This window comes from Neomonachus schauinslandi, chromosome 13 (genome assembly GCF_002201575.2).
Source record: "Neomonachus schauinslandi chromosome 13, ASM220157v2, whole genome shotgun sequence".
NCBI lineage: Eukaryota > Metazoa > Chordata > Mammalia > Carnivora > Phocidae > Neomonachus > Neomonachus schauinslandi.
In genome coordinates this window covers 32054124-32074184 of record NC_058415.1, presented here as the reverse complement: position 1 = coordinate 32074184, position 20061 = coordinate 32054124, and the positions used below count along the sequence as shown (strand labels likewise).

Here is a 20061-nt window from a genome sequence, read left to right as displayed (position 1 = left end):
AGCCTTCTCCTAAAAGGTTACAAAATAATAGCAATAATAATGAAATATATGTACATATGCAACCCTCATCCCCTGTCCCCCAAAATAGTGATATGTATGATTACACAATAGACAATTCCCCAATGTTAAGATTTTGTTCCTTCAGTTTTTTTTAATTCTTCATATTCTTAAATGACATTATAACTCTAAGTTGAAATTTCCCTTACTTAACCATTTATCCATTGCTCACACTCAAATATAATAAAAATCATAATATTAAACAATAATAAGAGATACATAAAACCATCATAAAAACTGTACTCAAGAAGCAACAAGGCATACAAGTATTGATACTGTCCTCACTTAAAGACAGCACATGGAAAAATGCAAACTGATCAATACAAATAAAAGACAAAAAATAATGCCTGAAAGAATTAGCTGTAAGCACTAAATTTTGTAGATAGTGCCACAAAGAATTAATTAGTGCTCTAAGCTATCATGTTGGAAATCATCCTTCCATAGAATCCAGAATGTCCAGAAGACACTCTTGTTTTGCCTTCCTTGTTTTAGAAAGAGGCAAAAACTATTACTGGCCATAGCCTGTAGAGGGTAAAATTATAGTAAATTAAAAATAACAGGCATGGCTAAAACGAGGGAGAGAACTAGGTACTAGGCTTCTGTATTATATGAGACTTTTTCAGGGTCTGCCTACCTGGGGACATCTTTCCTCTCTGAATTGGCTAACACTCTGATTCTTCTATTTACAAAGGTGTAGAACTATTAAAACAGTAATAGAGAGTAATTGTGGGTTTCATCACCCATTCTTTATTCCCTTTGATATTTAAATATCAAAACCTTGTTCAGCAACATACCTTCATTACTTTCAGCTTCCCACCTGAGTATGGTCCCTGGCGCTGGCAGTGAGTGCTCTCAGGGATACAGCCCTTGTGGGGAATTTCCAGGCTACAGTTATGACCAGCAGTTCTAAAAAGAGGTGTGTTCTATCACCTCGCTCAGAGCACAGGGAGGATAGATTATGGATCCACAAATTAAAGTTTAATTATAGCCACTGACCTCAGTGAAATCCCATTAAAACTTTCTTTTGATTCAAAAAGGTCCTATCAAATGATCAAGTAAGCAAGACTCCTATACCAAAGCTTCAAATCAGGCATCTGCATGTTACGCTTGTTGCATCAGCAGAGAAGGGTATCTCAAAGGAAAGGGAACAATGACTTTGGTTGGTATGCCTTATTTAAGAAGTCCTAATTCATGGGGACCCTGAGTGGCTCAGTTGGTTAAGTGTCCAACTTTGGCTCAGGTCATGATCTAAGGGTCCTGGGATTGAGTCATGTGTCCTTGCTCAGTGGGGAGTCTGCTTGTCTCTCTCCCTTTCCTTATGCCCCTCCCCCAACTTGTGCACGCATGCGCGCGCGCACACACACTTTCTCTCTCTCTCTCTCAAATAAATAAAATCTAGAAGAAAGAAGAAAGGAGAAAGGAGAAGAAGAAGAAGAAAGAAGAAGAAGAAAGGAAGAAGAAGAAGAAGAAAGAAGAAGAAGAAGGGAAGAAGAAGAAGAAGAAGAAGAAGAAGAATAAGAAGAAAGAAGAAGAAAGAAGAAGACGAAGAAGAAGAAGAAGACGACGAAGACGAAGACGAAGAAGAAGAAGAAGAAGAAGAAGAAGAAGAAGAAGAAGTCGCCCTAATTCACACTTAGCTCATCCACCAGGAAAGAAAAATCAGTATGTAGCTCAGCCAAGGGTTCAGACCTCACTTGGAAGAATTTTTCCCAAGTACTCCTCTAACTAGCTTTTTCTTTAAGTTACCACATTTTATCAAAAGACTACACAGATCCTTTGAGATAGCCGCTATGTAAGAGAAAACAATCAGCAACAAATCATAAAGTTATCAAGTAAATCAAACCACCAGCAAGAGGATCAATCACTTGCAAGCAGCAGTGCCTATATTCAAATCCAACCCCACAGCCACAAATAGTGTTCCTTTTACCCCTCATCATTTATTCTTTGGTCATACTAAAGTATTGATAAATTGGCTGCCTCCTAGCTCATGTGTGATCATATGTCTAACCACAGCTTTTGAATCAAGTTAGGAACAGAACCACTATTTATTTTAACATGATAGTCTCAGCAAGGCAGAGTGATACTCCCAAAGAAAATCAGCTTATCAGTGGTAGAGGGAGAACTGACTGTACTCAAATGGTCCATGTTTTTTATTTTCTTGCATTGTCCCCAAACTTTGCAAACCATTTCCTTTTCTGCCATGACATCTTAGGCTTTACTATCTGAGTTGATATGATGAGTTAAGTAGTGAAAATAGGTTTCAGATACAGACTGGAAAGCTACAAGTTCTCAAGAGGAAAATTTTTAAATGTGATAAATTTATACATGATATTTGTAATTATTTTGTTCTGTGTAACAGAGCAGTCAGTGAATGTTAGCTGAAATGTAAAAAAGAGAACACTGTTTACATAAGAAGAAAACAATAAAATACAGGCAAGATTCCTATGTTTGAATCCTGGTTCTGATGTTTTTAACTAGATGGCCTTTGGCAAGAAGTCATTTAATCATTCAACAAACTATTTCTTGTGCATCTATTATGTGCTGGGTAGAAAACACAAAATGATACTAATATTTTTGATACTAATGATTTTTTTAAATCCCTACTCTTACAGATCTCTCATTCTACTGCAAGGGAGACAAACAAATTAGGGTGTTATCCACAGTGTGCCAGACAGTAGTAAGAATAAAAATAAGCTTAAAGGAGATACAGGATTATGGGAGGAGGGAGTAGGATAAAGTTGTTTCCATATTATTTTAAATAGGAAGACTATTTATCTCTTTGATAATTTATATTCAGCTTTGATAACCCAAATATACTATTGTATAATTATATTATTATAAGAGATTAAGAGTTTTCTTTATTTTATACTATTTTTCCATAATAAAAAAAAACAGGAGAAAAACTAAGAGGGAATATTAAAAAAACAAAAAAGGATTCCCAAAACAGTTACAAATCCAGTACACTAGACAAAAAGCTCTTATAGTTAACCTTAGAAACAGCTATATACAGTACCCTTACCTTTAACACTCATCTGCCTCTATGAGATCTTTTCCAATATACTCTCTTCTTTCCTCTAAAAATGCTGAAAGTCATACTCACAGGACATTCATGAAACACCCAATTCAACATGTGCCCCAAATACCTATTAATCTTCACAGAAAAAGGGCTATTAATAATATACTTGAAAATTATTACACATCTCCAATTTACAAATGGATTCTACATTGATGGTTTAAAACCTAAAATGCCTTTTTTTTTTAAGATTTTACTTATTTATTTGAGAGAGAGAGAGACACAGTGAGAGAGGGAACACAAGCAGGGGGTAGTGGGAGAGGGAGAAGCAGGCTTCCCGCTGAGCAGGGAGCCCAATGTGGGGCTCGATCCCAGGACCCTGGGATTATGACCCAAGCCGAAGGCAAACACTTAATGACTGAGCCACTCAGGCGCCCCCTAAAATGCCTTTTAGTAGAAAAAAACTATTATATGATGCTGGAGGACCTCAACCCAAACAACAAAGGTCTATTTAATTCACTAAAGACCTGTGGTTTTCAACCCAAAGCATCTACCAGATTCAGCTAGGGGGATTTTTAAAATTCAAATACTTTTATCCCCTTACCAGAGATCATTATCCTTGGTCTGGGTGGGACCAGGGGTCTGTACTTTTAAAGCCCCACAGGATTGAGAACAACTACTGGAGACTCTTAGCTCCAAGAGACAGAGATCACATCTGTCTTATTTACTTCTTTAACCACAGCACAGGGCCCAGCACAAGCAGGGTCTAAACATGCCAGTGACTTGCCATTTACTTTCCCAGCCTTCTTTACAGTTATGGATGGCCATGGAATATAAAAGGAAGTTTTCAGGTGGACTTCAAGGAAAGATTTTCCCCCCAAACAGAGGAAGGTGGGTGAGCCACCTTCGTACTGTCTCCCTTCCTGTCCTTGGAGAGAACATGCCTAGAGTAAGCACTAGTGAATACCCTCCCACTAAGGCCAGTAGGACAGAAGGACAGGAAGAGCAGGGGACCTCATAACACTGCTGCTGAGCAGTTACACCAAGCCTGGGTGTAAGTGATCTCTGAATCCCTCAAGTGAGATAACAACACCCTACTAGATGAACCACTATTTGTTTTGTCAGTGGTAGCTGCTGGGTGGGGATACAGGGATGCAGGAAACCCTGCATGGGAAAGAATGAAAGCTACGAGGAACCAAGGCTATCTGACTACTATAAACTCTGGGGGTACGGTACCCGAAGCCCAGCTGATTCTCCCATCATCCCCTTCCTCCTTCAAGGGGCTAGCCAGCCTACTTCCCTCAAATATCCCCAGGTATGCTTACCACTCCTCTCCTTTCTGGGTCACCACTGGCTAGAACACACATCCCAACTTTCCCTCTTCTCCAAACACCTATCTGGGACAGAGCCTTTTGTAGAATTTTTTACTATGTATTTACTATTATAAACACTGAATAAATATGGACAAAGTAAAAGAGATGGTTTAAAAAAAATCCCAAAGTTTCAAAAGTCCTGCAATAGAATTTGGTCCTTCATAATCGTAAGAACAGGTATGTATGCCCTCGATTTTGTTCTAACTCCCCAGTTAGGGTGCAAACTCCCCCTTACAACTTATACAATAGACAGGATCATTCTGAATCCTCAAGAATCTTGAAAGTGATCCCACCAATCACGTAGTAGACTGGTACCTATTTAATCCACCATATCCAGGGAGATGAGTCCAGAAGGAAATAGCACACTGGGGGGGGGTCAACCTTCTGCCTCTGATCCCAGCCGCACCATCCTCACTTTATACATCATTCCTCTTCTCCTCCTCCCACATTTGAGAAAGGCGGTGGAAGAGGGCAGAAGACACCAGATTATCTCTGATCTGGCACCATAACAGAAATGGCATGAAGTAACATGGATAAAGTGCCCTGGACAAGACCCAGCATATCATAAACAATCTCAGCAATCATTACTATCGAACTATATGAAAGTAGAATAACTTAAAAACAAATTAATTTTTTCTCAGTAGAATATGTAAGTTATTCAAAAAAGCCAATTTACTTTTTCCTTTTTTTTCAAGGGTTTTATTTATTTATTTGAGAAAGAGAGAGAGAGAGTGAGAGAGAGCGAGCATACAAGCCGGGGTGGAGAGGCAGAGGCAGAGGGAGAAGCAGACTCCCCGCTGAGCAGGAAGCCTGATGAGGGGACTTGATCCCAGGACCCTGAGATCATGACCTGAGCTGAAGGCAGATGCTTAACCAACTGAGCCACCCAGGCGCCCGCCAACTTACTTTTTCTTAAGATATGACTTAAACTAAAGCCTCAAAAACAGACATTACCTTGATTTCAGTTTAGCAACTAAACATCAGTGTCATAAACCATGTAACTCAAATCCCAAAATCCAGCAAATTTAAGTTAGCAATAAATAAAATCAGTCTCCCTAGCTCTGAGGACTTGAGTTCCAGATATCTCTCCTGCAGACACAATATTTACTAATCAACTTAGAAAATTCAGATTTTCTAAATCCCATAATTCTATACTTTATCAGAATAAGATGAGGACATAATATGAATATTTTCTTTCTTAATACCTCTTCCAGGTATATAAATACTAACTCCCCAGTTAGAGTAGAAGCTCCAAAAGACATGACTTCATATGATTCTGTTTCTCCACATGGTATTTTGTACTCTATGTTGTACCACCAGCGCCCAGGAAATAGAAATAAAGTAGAGGTAAAAAGAGAAAATGAGAATATAAAATCTCTGTGCTCCCAAAGTTCATATTATATATGCCACATCAGACACTCAAAATTAGAACGCAGGAACTATTAGTCTACATTTCCTTTCTTTCACATGCTCTAAGAATGAAGAAATTCTGTGATCTAAAACATATTAAAATATAACATAGGGACTCACCATTAAAATGATCCCTGATTGTTTTAAAAAAGACTGCCCAAGATTAAAGATTTTTTTGGAAGGGTGCTACCCGATTTAAGAATAACGAAATCTAACTCTAGAAAAGGATTAAAATACAAAATGGAATGAAGCTATACCACAGCTCTTGTAGGCAAGACAATTTAATAACTGAAATCCACTCCAGATTAAAGGGAAATCAATTTCAAAATTCTATCTTTTTAAACTTGTTCAAACATTTAAGGATTCAAATGTCAGAATGCTTTAAAATTATATTGTGAAGTAATGCTCCTGAAGTTCATGAGAGAACATTCCTGGCTCTGCAGTGTAATTTTTCAACTTTCTGGCATATCATGTTAATAGATTATCACCTAAAATAAAATTAATGCAAAATAAGAGGTATCATTTTGGAGCCACCAACTATTACCTTTCCTTCCAAGAAGATAACATTATTTATCGTGCCATAGATAAGTCTCTCACACATGGTCATAAATACACTACTTCTGATGGTGTAGGCTAGATATGACTGTCCCCAAGACAATGGTTCTTTTTTACTCAAGAAAATCCGTACAGTAAATAACTTTTCTTCCCTTTGAGACAATCACAGTGCTTGAGGCTGCCACGACACAAAAACAAAATATCTTCACAAATGTCTCCAAACAGTCAAGCTGAAAATCTAAGCCAAAGTCTCATTTAACAGCCTGTCAGTTTTTTGATGTGAAGCTAATGAATGCAGTGGCAAACAAATCCATCAAACCTAACATCAAAACAACTGCACTTCATCCTACCAAACGGAAAAATGAAATACAACCTGCAGGCCAGCTCTTCGATCCAACCTAGCCAGGAAGCAGACCTGTGGGTGCCACCACAGCTCCTGTACAGAAGTAATCATGGACTCCATTGCACCACAGAAGGAGAGAATGCTCCAGAAATGGAAAACATTCATCTCAAATATGCACCCATATCTTATTTCAATTGCTAAAGTGCTACATAGTTTTAAATCTCTATCAGAAAAAAATATAGCATTTCATTCTAGATTACTCTGATGTTCAATGCTATAAAGATGCCTAAAATAAATAACTAGATAGTATGTTCTATTCATACTACAGTTTTGAAAATGGAGGTTTATTAAAAGCCCCTCTGCTCTTTATAAAAGCTCTTGAAGACAAAGAAAACATGTCTTTCTTCTTTGTACAAACATGTAGCACAATTCCTGTTGCAAAGGAGGAACTCACTGAGCACTCTCTGAAGCTGAACTCTGCCTAACTCAGTAGGCAAATCGGCACGTAGCTACCTAGAACATTCCTCTCAATTTTTCTTCAGTGAAAACCTTACCTTTGATCAATGAAATGGAGCGAAATTACATAACCCCCTTCTTAGGCAGGTGAGTTCTCTTAAAGGCAAGACCCTTCTGTTCTAGAGTATCGTACAGGATTTTTCTGAATAAAAATCACCAGTATCTCCAACATTACCAGTGACCCTGGGGTTATCTTTCAAAACCTAATGTTTTGCTGGGTTTTTTTTTCAATTAAAAAATAGGTTTTTGTATAGCTCTTTTCTAAGTCATCAAATTAGAAATACTGGTTTGTAATATATGAAATGTAACCAGTAGAGACCCCACATGCTGTACCACATTAATTCTGTCCCACAAAGAGACTGTATTGGAAGCTTTTATATACTCATATCAACCCCATGTGACAGGTAAAGGAGATCTCATTCCCCCTGGGGTTCAACTATGAAAAAGCACGCCATTATTTTTTAAATTATGTGCCCCCCTCAAAAGCATACCTCATCATCACTTGTGAATAATAACTATTTCTTTTTTTTTTTTTTTAACTAAAGCCTTAAAATATATTTTTCAAGTACATATGTATTTGTAGGTGCTCTAATCCCAAATAACCATAAAAACATAAAGGCATAAAACTTTGGGTACTTGAAGGAGAGATATTTATAGATAGATAGGACTTACAGGACCCCTCAGATGCTACTATATGTGAATATAAAACTATCCCTGAGTACAATAAATATTTCTTAATAGCTGTCATTTAGAATAAACTGGATAAAGCAAAGAATTAAGAAGGCAAAAATTTGTTAGTTTAAGAATTAACTTAGGCATCTTCAAAGCTAAAAGTCTTTTTTTTAAAGATTTTATTTATTTATTTGTGAGAGAAAGAGAGAGACAGAGGGAGAGAGAACACAAGCAGGGGGGGAACAGCAGGCAGAGGGAGAAGCAGGCTCCCTACTGAGCAAGAGCCCGATGCGGGACTCGATCCCAGGACCCTGGGATCATGACCTGAGCTGAAGGCAGACGCTTAACTGACTGAGCCACCCAGGTATCCCAAAGCTAAAAGTCAAATGCAGTTCCTAATTAATCCATTATACATTTATCCCCAGCAAAACACAAAAAATAACTGCCCAATTCACAAATTTTCCTAAGATTAAAAACTACACACACATGCATGCACACATGCACACACATACACATGATACAGTATTCATATGGCTGTGTAAAGAAATAGCCTTGGAGAGCAATAAAAATGTGTCAAATAAATGACAAAGACACCAAAATATGCACAAAAATGCCATCAGAGCGCCCTACAATATAAGAGAACTTATTTACTGAGAGCCAAGAAAATATTGAAATTGAGGGATATAATTTAAGAAAGCATAAGTATGTTTTACTGAAACATTCAAAACTGTATCCATTACAAATTTAGTTTCCAGTTCTTGTACAGAATAACTAAAATTAGTTACATCTACTCAAAGAAGATTCTTAATATTTCACCATGTCAATTATTAATTGGAACTCTCTGTGGTAGAACGCTGCCCCAACGTTCCCACCCCCAACAACAAAGATACCCATGTCCTAATTCCTGCAATTTGTGAATGTCATCTTATATGATTGCTTGCTCTGAAATGTAGGAGACCACATGGAAGGACCTGAGAGATGCCTCTAGGAGCAAAGACCTGGCTGACAGGCAACAAGAAAATGGGAACTCAGTCCTACAACTGCAAGGAACTGAATTCAGCCAACAACCTGACTGAGCAAGGAAATGGATTCTTCACCAGTGTCTCCAGTAAGAAAAGCAGCCCTGCAAACAGCTTGATTTTTGCTTGGTGAGACTAATATCAAACTTACCATGAGATGGTAAGTGGGTATTGTTTGAAACCACTACTTTTATAGTAATTTGCTACAACAGCAACAGAAAACAAATACATCACCAAAAGTAAGGGAAGGGTGGAGACAACACCTAAAAACATCTCAAATGCATGCAATTAAGACAATTTTTAACTAACTAGCCAAAACTGCGTCATAGTCATTGAACAATTTTGTACCTAGCAAAATACCAGAACAAAGACAGTCATATTCCTTAACTAAACTGAATGATATAAATCAATACAGCATGAGTGGATACCCACATACCTAAGGTTTTTCCCCATCATAACAAATCTATGGAGTGGAGAGGTATTTCTAATTTATACAGGAAAAAACAAACAAAATAAATAAATGACTTTCCTAATGATATATGGCTAGCTAGAAGAAAAGCTGGACCTTCGATCCCTGCCTCCTCCACCACAGTGTGCTACTTCTTAACAGTCCCCCAATCCTAGGCTCTGTCAGCTATGATTTCAGAGACGAAACCACTACCCAACCTCCCTTCCTTGGTCCTACCCCAGTCCCATTCTACATGCACAAAGAAATGTGGAAACCCACTAAGAACATTTTAGTTTTGGGGAGAAGCTATTCTCCCCATGGTATCAATACAATGAACTACATCTGAAACCCACAGTAAACAAGCATCAACTAATTTTTCTGGTAACTGAACAGCTGTGATAGCTGACTTATTATGTCAATGATTAAAGAGGCAAACCATAAAATAACATACCTTGCTGTAACTACGGGTCTATGTCTCTATTTCAATGTAGATACAAGCATTACCTTTCTGTGAAAGCACTGCAAGGCGCTGGCACATACACTGAGTTTTCTATTTTTTTATTAGGTTTATTATAATATGAAGGATGCGTAATGGGAAGAAGTAGTTCAGTTCTGTTCCTTTCTAAATTACCCCTCATAAATAGAAATTAGAACACAAAAAGTCTTCTAATAGCAGGAGCGTTCCTTTTTTCACAAGTTCACACAAATGCTTCCTAGGCTGCCAAAGGGCTATACTTCTATTTTAATATATTACGTAATTTTCTAAATACACATCTAAATTAAACCTAGTGTTCTCTTCCCTGAATATATTTCTATCCAAGTTCACCCAATGGTTCTACATGCAAGTATTATCAATGTAGAATGAATAATACTCACTTATACCATGCAGTGGCCAAGATACAGCCACATAAGTTGTATATGTCATTTTCTATTAAATCTGTGTCAATTTTACATACTCTGTAAAATACATAGTTTCATTTAGAAGCTGCCCTCTGCCAGCCTCTACTTCTGCCTCCAAAGCCATAGGAAAGAAAGCAACCTAATGGAAGCTACCACCTCTTTGAAGATGTCCTCTATTTAAGACCACAGGGGGAGATTAATTAAATTTAATAGAAGCTGTGGCTTGTGAATGAAAATACACAGTCTGTGTAATAAATTAAATATACTGAGCAGGAGATACAAAATTTCATACCAAATTTAACATAAAGATATATTTCTTGTTAAAGTATGTTCTACATTACTTTCAAGAAATTCATTTTTGCACTAAAGACACTTTTAATCATTTCTTCTTACCATCCTCCCTCAACCTCTTACTATAGTTTTAACAGACACTTTCATCTGTAAGTAGTTGTTTTCTAAGCTATGGGCTAAACTCAATCTGGAGAGAGCCAAGTCTACCTAACATGGAGCCACACGGAGCCACTAGAAAATCTCACAAAAAAACAATTGGTGGCTTTAAGAAAGAAAGCAAACTTCAGTTGCATAAAATTACCTCTGCTCCACATTAATCTCAAAACAGAAAACTGTGGCTACAAGTGCTAATACAGGCCATGTAAAATAAACATATCTAGTCTGAAATAAATTATCCTGGTGAGAAGCACACAATATCAATGAGGGGGGAAAAGTGTTGCATGTGAGGGCGCCTGGGTGGCTCAGTTGGTTAAGCGACTGCCTTCAGCTCAGGTCATGATCCTGGAGTCCCGGGATCGAGTCCCGCATCGGGCTCCCTGCTCGGCAGGGAGTCTGCTTCTCCCTCTGACCCTCCCCCCTCTCGTGCTCTCTCTCTCTATCTCATTCTCTCTCTCAAATAAATAAATAAAATCTTTAAAAAAAAAAAAAAAGTGTTGCATGTGATCTTAGGTTTCCTCCTACAATATCCAGAATACACATTTAATTTATGCTTTATTTTTGAGGCATAACTTACCAATTTAGCAACTTTCCCATAGTCAATCCATCTGACTGTAGCAAAATTTGTAGATTCTGCACAGTTGAAACCATGATTAAAACCAGCATGGTAGCCATATGGAAAAGTGATCATAAATTCTCCAGCCTCCTGAGTGATCTATAGGGTAGAAAACATAATATTTTCCAATTATAAGACTTTCCAAATTACAAATATAATTAAAATATATTTCCTATAAAAAAAGAAAAAAAAGCCATGATATTAGAGCTATCTAATATAAAAGAAGTAGCCCCAGATCTTTACCCAATTCATTAACAGTTTTTCAGGAAACATTAAAGACTTTTCTAAACAGGGTGTGACCTTCTGGCAATGTCCACAATCAAAGATATTATATTTTATTTGAAGATGTCTTTAAGTTATCCAAGTAAATTTGTTCATGTTAGCAATCAAGCTGCATATTTTAATACTTTAAAAATTCATTTTACTGGAGTTACATAACAGGACCTATTTTGACTGATGTTTTTTCAAACTTAGAGCTATAAAAACTCCAATAATCCATGCTCAACAGGCTTTACTATGAATTCTGTTGCTAAAGAATTGGTGGTATTCACCAAATTATTCTTTCATAATACTCAGAAAACATTCAATTAACTATATACCATTTAATAGTAAAATTTCTATCAAAGAATTATTTAAATATGTATGTGTGAGTGCATCTTTAAATATAATTAAAGTAACTTGGGTAAACCAGTCAGAGCTTAAAAGCAAACATGAAAAATATATTTATTCCATTCCTATTTTTTAAGTTAAAGACATTTGACTTTTTACGATCACCAAAACACACAAAATACACCATGAGCTATAGAAAAACAGTAAAGCAAAATTTTTCTGTGCTTTTTTAAAAATTTACCTATGCAATGATGGATTATCAAATTTATTACCTATGGTTCATTTTGTCACCATGGTTCAATTCAGTCCTAAAATGTTGAGAAATGAATCTGTGAGTATGTATGTGTATGTAGACATACAGGAGACATACTGTATAAATACAGATGCATACAAGGCAATTCAGTTGCCATTTTAGGTATACTAAAATGTTGTGTGTGGAAGTATTTTCTTTTTTTTTTTTTTTTTATTTTATTATGTTATGTTAGTCACCATAGAATACATCATTAGTTTTTGATGTGGTGATCCATGATCCATTGTTTTCATATAACACCCAGTGTTCCATGCAGTACGTGCCCTCCTTAATACCCATCACCAGGCTAACCAATCCCCCCTCCCCCCTCCCCTCTAAAACCCTGTTTGTTTCTCAGAGTCCATAGTCTCTCGTGGTTCATCTCTCCCTCCAATTCCCCGCTTCATTTTTCCCTTCCTTCTCCTAATGTCCTCCATGCTATTCCTTATTTTCCACAAATAAGTGAAACCATATGATAATTGACATTCTCTGCTTGACTTATTTCACTTAGCATAATCTCCTCCAGTCCCATCCATGTTGATGTAAAAGTTGGGTATTCATCCTTTCTGATGGCTGAGTAATAATTGTATATATGGACCACATCTTCTTTATCCATTCATCTGTTGAAGGCCATCTCGGCTCTTTCCAGTTTGGCTATTGCGGACATTGCTGCTATGAACATTGGGGTGCATATGGCCCTTCTTTTCACTACATCTGTGTCTTTGGGGTAAATACCCAGTAGTGCAATTGCTGGGTCATAGGGTAGCTCTATTTTTAATTTTTTCAGGCACCTCCACACTGTTTTCCAAAGTGGCTGTACCAACTTGTATTCCCACCAATAGTGTAAGAGGGTTCCCCTTTCTCCATAACCTCTCCAACATTTGTTGTTTCTTGCCTTGTCAATTTTTGCCATTCTAACTGGTGTAAGGTGGTATCTCAATGTGGTTTTGATTTGAATTTCCCTGATGGCTAATGATGATGAACATTTTTTCATGTGTCTGTTAGCCATTTGTAGGTCTTCTTTGGAGAAGTGTCTGTTCATGTCTTCTGCCCATTTTTTGACTTGATTATTTGTTTTTTGGGCGTTGAGTTTGAGAAGTTCTTTATAGATCTTGGATACCAGCCCTTTATCTGTAGCGTCATTAGCAAATATCTTCTCCCATTCTGTGGGTTGCCTCTTTGTTTTGTTGACTGTTTCCTTTGCTGTGCAGAAGCTTTTTATCTTGATGAAGTCCCAAAAGTTCATTTTTGCTTTTGTTTCACTAGCCTTTGGAGATGTACCTTGAAAGAAGTTGGTGTGGCCGATGTCAAAGAGGTTACTGCCTATGTTCTCCTCTAAGATTTTGATGGATTCCTGTCTCACATTGAGGTCTTTCATCCATTCTGAGTTTATCTTTGTGTATGGGGTTAGAGAATGGTCAAGTTTCATTCCTCTGTATACAGCTGTCCAATTATCCCAGCGCCATTTATTGAAGAGACTGTCTTTTTTCCATTGCATATTTTTTCCTGCTTTGTCGAAGATTATTTGACCATAGAGTTGAGGGTCCATATCTGGACTCTCTATTCTGTTCCATTGGTCTATATGTCTGTTTTGTGCCAGTACCATGCTGTCTTGGTGATCACAGCTTTGTAATATAGCTTGAAATCGGGCAACGTGATGCCCCCAGCTTTGTTTTTCTTTTTCAACATTTCTGTGGTGATTTGGGGTCTTCTCTGATTCTACACAAATTTTAGGATTGTTTGTTCCAGCACTTTGAAAAATGTCATTGGAACTTTGTTCGGGATGGCGTTGAAGGTATAGGTTGCTCTGGATAGCATAGACATTTTAAAAATGTTTATTCTTCCGATCCATGAGCATGGAATGTTTTTCCATCTTTTTGTGTCTTCTTCAATTTCTTTCATGAGTGTTCTGTAGTTCCTAGAGTATAGATCCTTTAACTCTTTGGTTAGCTTTATTCCAAGGTATCTTATGGTTTTTGGTGCTATTATAAATGGAATCGTTTCTCTAATTTCTCTTTCTACAGTTGCGTTGTTAGTGTATAAGAAAGCAACTGATTTCTGTGCATTGATTTTGTATCCTGCCACATTACTGAATTGCTGTATGAGTTCTATCTTTCAATAATCACTCTCAACGTGAACGGCATAAATGCTCCCATAAAACGGCACATGGCTGCAGATTGGATAAAAAGACAGGACCCATACATATGCTGTCTACAAGAGACTCATTCTGAACCTAAAGATACATTCAGACTGAAAGTGAAGGGATGGAGATCCATCTTCCATGCCAGCGGACCTCAAAAGAAAGCTGGGGTAGCAATTCTTATAATCAGACAAATTAGATTTTAAGCTAAAGACTGTAGTTAGAGACACAGAAGGACAGTATATCATTCTTAAAGGGTCTATCCAACAAGAAGATCTAACAATTGTAAATATCTACACCACCAACATGGGAACAGCCATCTACATAACCCAACTGTTAACCAAAATAAGAGTCATATTGATAACAATACGTTAATTGTAGGAGACCTCAATACTCCACTCTCAACAATGGACAGATCATCTAAGCAGAAAATCAACAAAGAAACAAGAGCTTTGAATGACACACTGGACCAGATGGATCTCATAGATATATACAGAACATTCCATCCTAAAACAACAGAATACTCATTCTTCTCAAGCGCACATGGAACTTTCTCCACAATAGACTACATACTGGGTCACAAATCAGGTCTCAACCAATAACAAAAGATTGAGATTATTCCCTGCATATTCTCAGACCATAATGCTTTAAAACTGGCACTCAATCACAAGAAAAAATTTGGAAGAAATTCAAACACTTGGAAGCTAAAGACCACTCTGCTCAAGAATGTTTGGGTCAAGGGCGCCTGGGTGGCTCAGTTGGTTGGGCGACTGCCTTCGGCTCAGGTCATGATCCTGGAGTCCCTGGATCGAGTCCCGCATCGGGCTCCCTGCTCGGCGGGGAGTCTGCTTCTCCCTCTGACCCTCCCCCCTCTCATGTGCTCTCTCTCATTCTCTCTCTCTCAAATAAATAAATAAAATCTTTAAAAAAAAAAAAAGAATGTTTGGGTCAACCAGGAAATCAAAGAAGAACTTAAACAGCTCATGGAAACCAGTATGAACAAAAACACATCGGTCCAAAACCGATGGGATACTGCAAAGGCGGTCATAAGGGGGAAATACATAGCCATCCAAGCCTCACTCAAAAAAATAGAAAAATCCCCAATTCATCAACTAACTTTACATCTTAAAGAACTAGAGAAAAAGCAACAAATGTGGAAGTATTTTCTTGCACAATAAATCTGAATCTATCTCATCGCCCTCTCCCCCATGACAGCCCAGCAGATGTTCTACAATAATGAGCAGCAACTCCGCTGCCACCTGGCAGGTAAAGAACCACTCATCAGTGTTCACCATGGTTCCAGTTCCATCATTCTGAGCCACATGAGAACACAGCCTGGTTCTCTCCTCTCCTGGCCTCGCTGAATTTCATTAATTGTAATTGTGCTTAGAAACTAGGCACTTCCCTGTACTATGTGATAAAACAAAACTCACCCTGGTCAGCTGTTTCTAACCCTACACAGAGATGGGTGAAGAAGGTAGGGCTGCTGCCACTGGGATAAGGAAAATACCTTCACTGCTCCATTGAATCCCACCCACAACCCTTTTCTACACTACCTAGAAAATTCTGCTTTTTAAAATTAACAAGTCAGGAAATGACAGATGTTGGTGGGGTTGCGGAGAAAGGGGAACCCTCCTACACTGTTGGTGGGAATGCAAGCTGGTGCAGCCACTCCGGAAAACAGTATGGAGGTCCTTCAAAAAGTTGAAAATAGAGCTACCATATGATCCAGCAATTGCACTACTGGGTATTTACCCCAAAGATACAAATGTAAGGATCCAAAGGGGTACATGCACCCCAATGTTTATAGCAGCCACGTCCACAATAGCCAAACTGTGGAAAGAGCCAAGATGTCCATCAACAGATGAATGGATAAAGAAGATGTGGTATATATATACAATGGAATATTATGCAGCCATCAAAAAGAATGAAATCTTGCCATTTGCAATGACGTGGATGGAACTGGAGGGTATTACGCTGAGTGAAATAAGTCAAACAGAGAAAGACATGTATCATAAGATCTCACTGATATGAGGAATTCTTAATCTCAGGAAACAAACTGAGGGTTGCTGGAGTGGGGGGTGGGGTGGGAGGGACGGGGTGACTGGGTGATGGACACTGGGGAGGGTATGTGCTCTGGTGAGTGCTGTGAATTGTGCAGGACTGTTGAATCACAGATCTGTACCTGTGAAACAAATAATGCAATATATGTTAAGAAAAAAAAAGAAGAAGAAGGTAGCAGGAGGGGAAGTATGAAGGGGGGGAAATCGGAGGGGGAGACGAACCATGAGAGACGATGGACTCTGAAAAACAAACTGAGAGTTCTAGAGGGGAGGGGGGTGGGAGGATGGGTTAGCCTGGTGATGGGTATTAAAGAGGGCACGTTCTGCATGGAGCACTGGGTGTTATACGCAAACAATGAATCATGGAACACTACATCAAAAACTAATGATGTAATGTATGGGGATTAACATAACATAATAAAAAAAAAAGAAAATCCTGCTTTTGCCATGTTGAAAAGAGTACCTGTTCCCATTGAAAGGGACTCTAAATTTTATGCTTCTGTATAATTTCCAGAAACAGTCAGTCCCAGTTAGCCAAAATATTTTTTGGCTGATCTTACTGCCTCTGCGTAATACGTAGATAAGAAAGCACAGTGACAGAAAAGAATTCCATATCATAAAAGAAGTTGGAAAGGAAATATACATAATCTAAAAGCAGACATTATCAGTTTATTAAACATATATATATATATGATTATGTACAGATACATTGAAAGAAAGAAAATGTTACTCCAACTGTGAAATGATTGCCTAAAAAGAGGGTCAAACTAAGGAGAAAGAATGTGTTCTATATAACATATACTATGTAAAGCCCTCTTATAGATCATCTCTTTTCATCTTCATAATAGCCCTATTAAGTAGGTACTATTATTATCATTGTTCCCCAGCTAAAGTAACTGAAGCTCAGAAAAATTATATAATTTCCCCAAATGACAGAATCAAGAATGAACTTGGGAAGTTTAATTCAGAAGCCTACACTACTCTGTCCCGTGTTACATTATCATCATCACAAAACAAGTTCCTTGAGGAGCACATAGTCATCACACATTCTTCATCAACATGGAAGGGGAAGTGGCAGTATTTCATATAAAAAACTGCAATTGCCAATCAGATGGTGAGGCAGTGGTGTCTTCAGAAGCCACGAAATGTACCATCCTCAAGAGACTAAAGGAGAGCCTGGTGCATTGGGTTTTACCAAGTAGTACTGAAAAGCCACAGCCCAGAAAGGGGTGCAGGGCACCTGCCTCCTTTTCCCCAAAGCTTGGAAAGGAACTACAAGCTCCAAAGGCCTCCAATCCTGGGGAAATGAACCAATCCCATGGTCTGCTATTTCACATGATCCCCTCTCCAAAGACCAGCCTGATCAATATCTATCACCAGCCCTAAAATCATAAAGGATGTTCTGTCCTTGGGAGACTCTAGTCCACTCATTCTCCTCTCCCTTCTAAAATTCCAACTTAAGGGGCGCCTGGGTGGCTCAGTCGGTTAAGCGTCTGCCTTTGGCTCAGGTCATAATCCCAGGGTCCTGGGATCCAGCCCCACATCTGGCTCCCTGCTCAGCGGGAAGCCTGCTTCTCCCTCTCCCATTCACGCTGCTTGTGTTCCTACTCTCTCTATCCTGTCAAATAAATAAAATCTTAAAAAAAAAAACTAAAAATCTTAATAAAAAAATAAAATAAAATTCCAACTTAAAGAAAAGTGTCTAATTAAGCTAATGCCAGCCATCTAAAAGAAACACTCACTGATGATGTGTTTGAGACTGAAAAGCCCAGTGCCTAGAGGTATCTGCAAGTAAGGCAGAGCCCCACAGTGGCAGTGGCCCATGGAGGGAACACAGCCCCTGCCCTCTGTATCTGTGAGAGTGCTGTAGTCCATCACCAACTTATCTCCACACACATGCACATCCCTCACAGTATACATCTCGAAGTCACACTTTGTGTCATGGCTAAGACTATGTGAGTAAAACAGTGGTGAGAGCATCCCTGCACACAAGAAAATGTGTCTCATCTCATGCATGAATACAGCATAGACAGTTTGTGAGTGAGCAGGGACCACCTCAAGTTGGAGAATGACTCTTGGTCCTTGAAAAATTTCTACTTTGAACAAAGCTGGGGGTGGGGGGTGGGATGCACTTTAAGCGTCCGAGATGAAGAAGAGGTAAAGATTTAGGCACAAGTGAAAAACTTCTGAGGTGAAAAACAGCAAATAATACGGGAAGAAAAGTCAAATTAAAAATGAAGAAAAAAAGATGAAGAAGAGAGTACAGTTATTTATTAATGTTTCTACAAGTAGCTAATTACTAAATCCTCCTCTGAGAGGGAGCCTTTATTTATCTGGTCAAAAGCTTTTTGTCATTTTAGCTTCTTCACATAAAAGTCCTCATGCGCCATAATAATTCTGACCCAGTAACTACCCATGGGCACAAAGAAAGAGGAACCTAGTATGTAGTGAGTCTTACAGAACTTAATCTTCAGAAATATTCCAAAGAAGCAATATCTGATTATTAAATCACCTGGCAATTTTATCCATAATGAACTCTCAATTGTATTATGTCTGAATATGTTTAGAAGAAACATACTGGTATCATAAAAACTGACTCCAAACTAATAATTGTTCTGAGTTCTTTTTTTTTAAGATTTATATTTATTTGAGAGAGAGAGAGAGCGCGCAAAAGTGGAGGAAGGGGCAGAGAGACATGCAGAGCTCCCCGCTGAGTGCAGAGCCTACCGAGGGGCTCGATCCCAGGACTCTGAGATCATGACCTGAGCCATAGTCAGATGCTTAACCAACCGAGCCACCCAGATGCCCCTGTTCTGAATTCCTTTTAAAAAAAATAGATCACATATATATAAATTATATTGTTCATATAAAAGACTTTAATGTAGAAGTGCTACATCTTACTTTGTTGAATGTCCTGCATTTTACTTTCACTATTGTTATAAGTGAACTATAACCAGCATGAAATTATAGTAAATGTATCCATAAATAAAATTTCAAATGAGTATTTAGATAAATAATTGTTATGTTATAAAACAAGAATCTGAATTTTTCTCCCCACATCCTAAAAACCCTATTTGAAGTCAAGGATATATTAGTTTGCGTTAAATTTGTCTTACATAAAAATACTACACACACAAAATGAATGTTAAAGAATAACACTAATATACCTTGTCAAAGGGAATGCCATACTTCTTCAATACTGAGGGAGAGATCAGTGTCATCTTATGGCGAAGAAATGCATCACACCCTTGAGAACTGCTTGGGAAAAAACCTAAATGGAAACAACAAAAATAAGTAATTTGCCAATTATGATAAAATTTCAGATAGATTTTTTAAAGCTTATGTTCTAGTATTCTCACAGAATGAGTTTTATGCAAGTAACAGTCTTTTTTTTTTTTAAGATTTTATTTATTTGCGAGAGAGAGAATGAGAGAGAGCACGAGAGGGAGGAGGGTCAGAGGGAGAAGCAGACTCCCTGCTGAGCAGGGAGCCCGATGCGGGACTCGATCCCGGGACTCCAGGATCATGACCTGAGCCGAAGGCAGTCGCTTAACCAACTGAGCCACCCAGACGCCCGAGTTTTATGCAAAT

General features: G+C 38.2%; 1 protein-coding gene across 1 annotated transcript in view; it reads right to left on the bottom strand.

The window, feature by feature from the left end:
- The window catches only part of KDM4C (lysine demethylase 4C), a 437653-nt gene that overhangs the window by 330623 nt on the left and 86969 nt on the right, over positions 1 to 20061 (bottom strand). The window contains exons 6-7 of the mRNA XM_044920760.1: positions 19638 to 19741; positions 11331 to 11468 (exon numbers count right to left, since the gene is read on the bottom strand). Coding sequence (XP_044776695.1) covers positions 11331 to 11468; positions 19638 to 19741 — 242 coding nt within the window. The remainder of the gene's footprint in view (positions 1 to 11330; positions 11469 to 19637; positions 19742 to 20061) is intronic.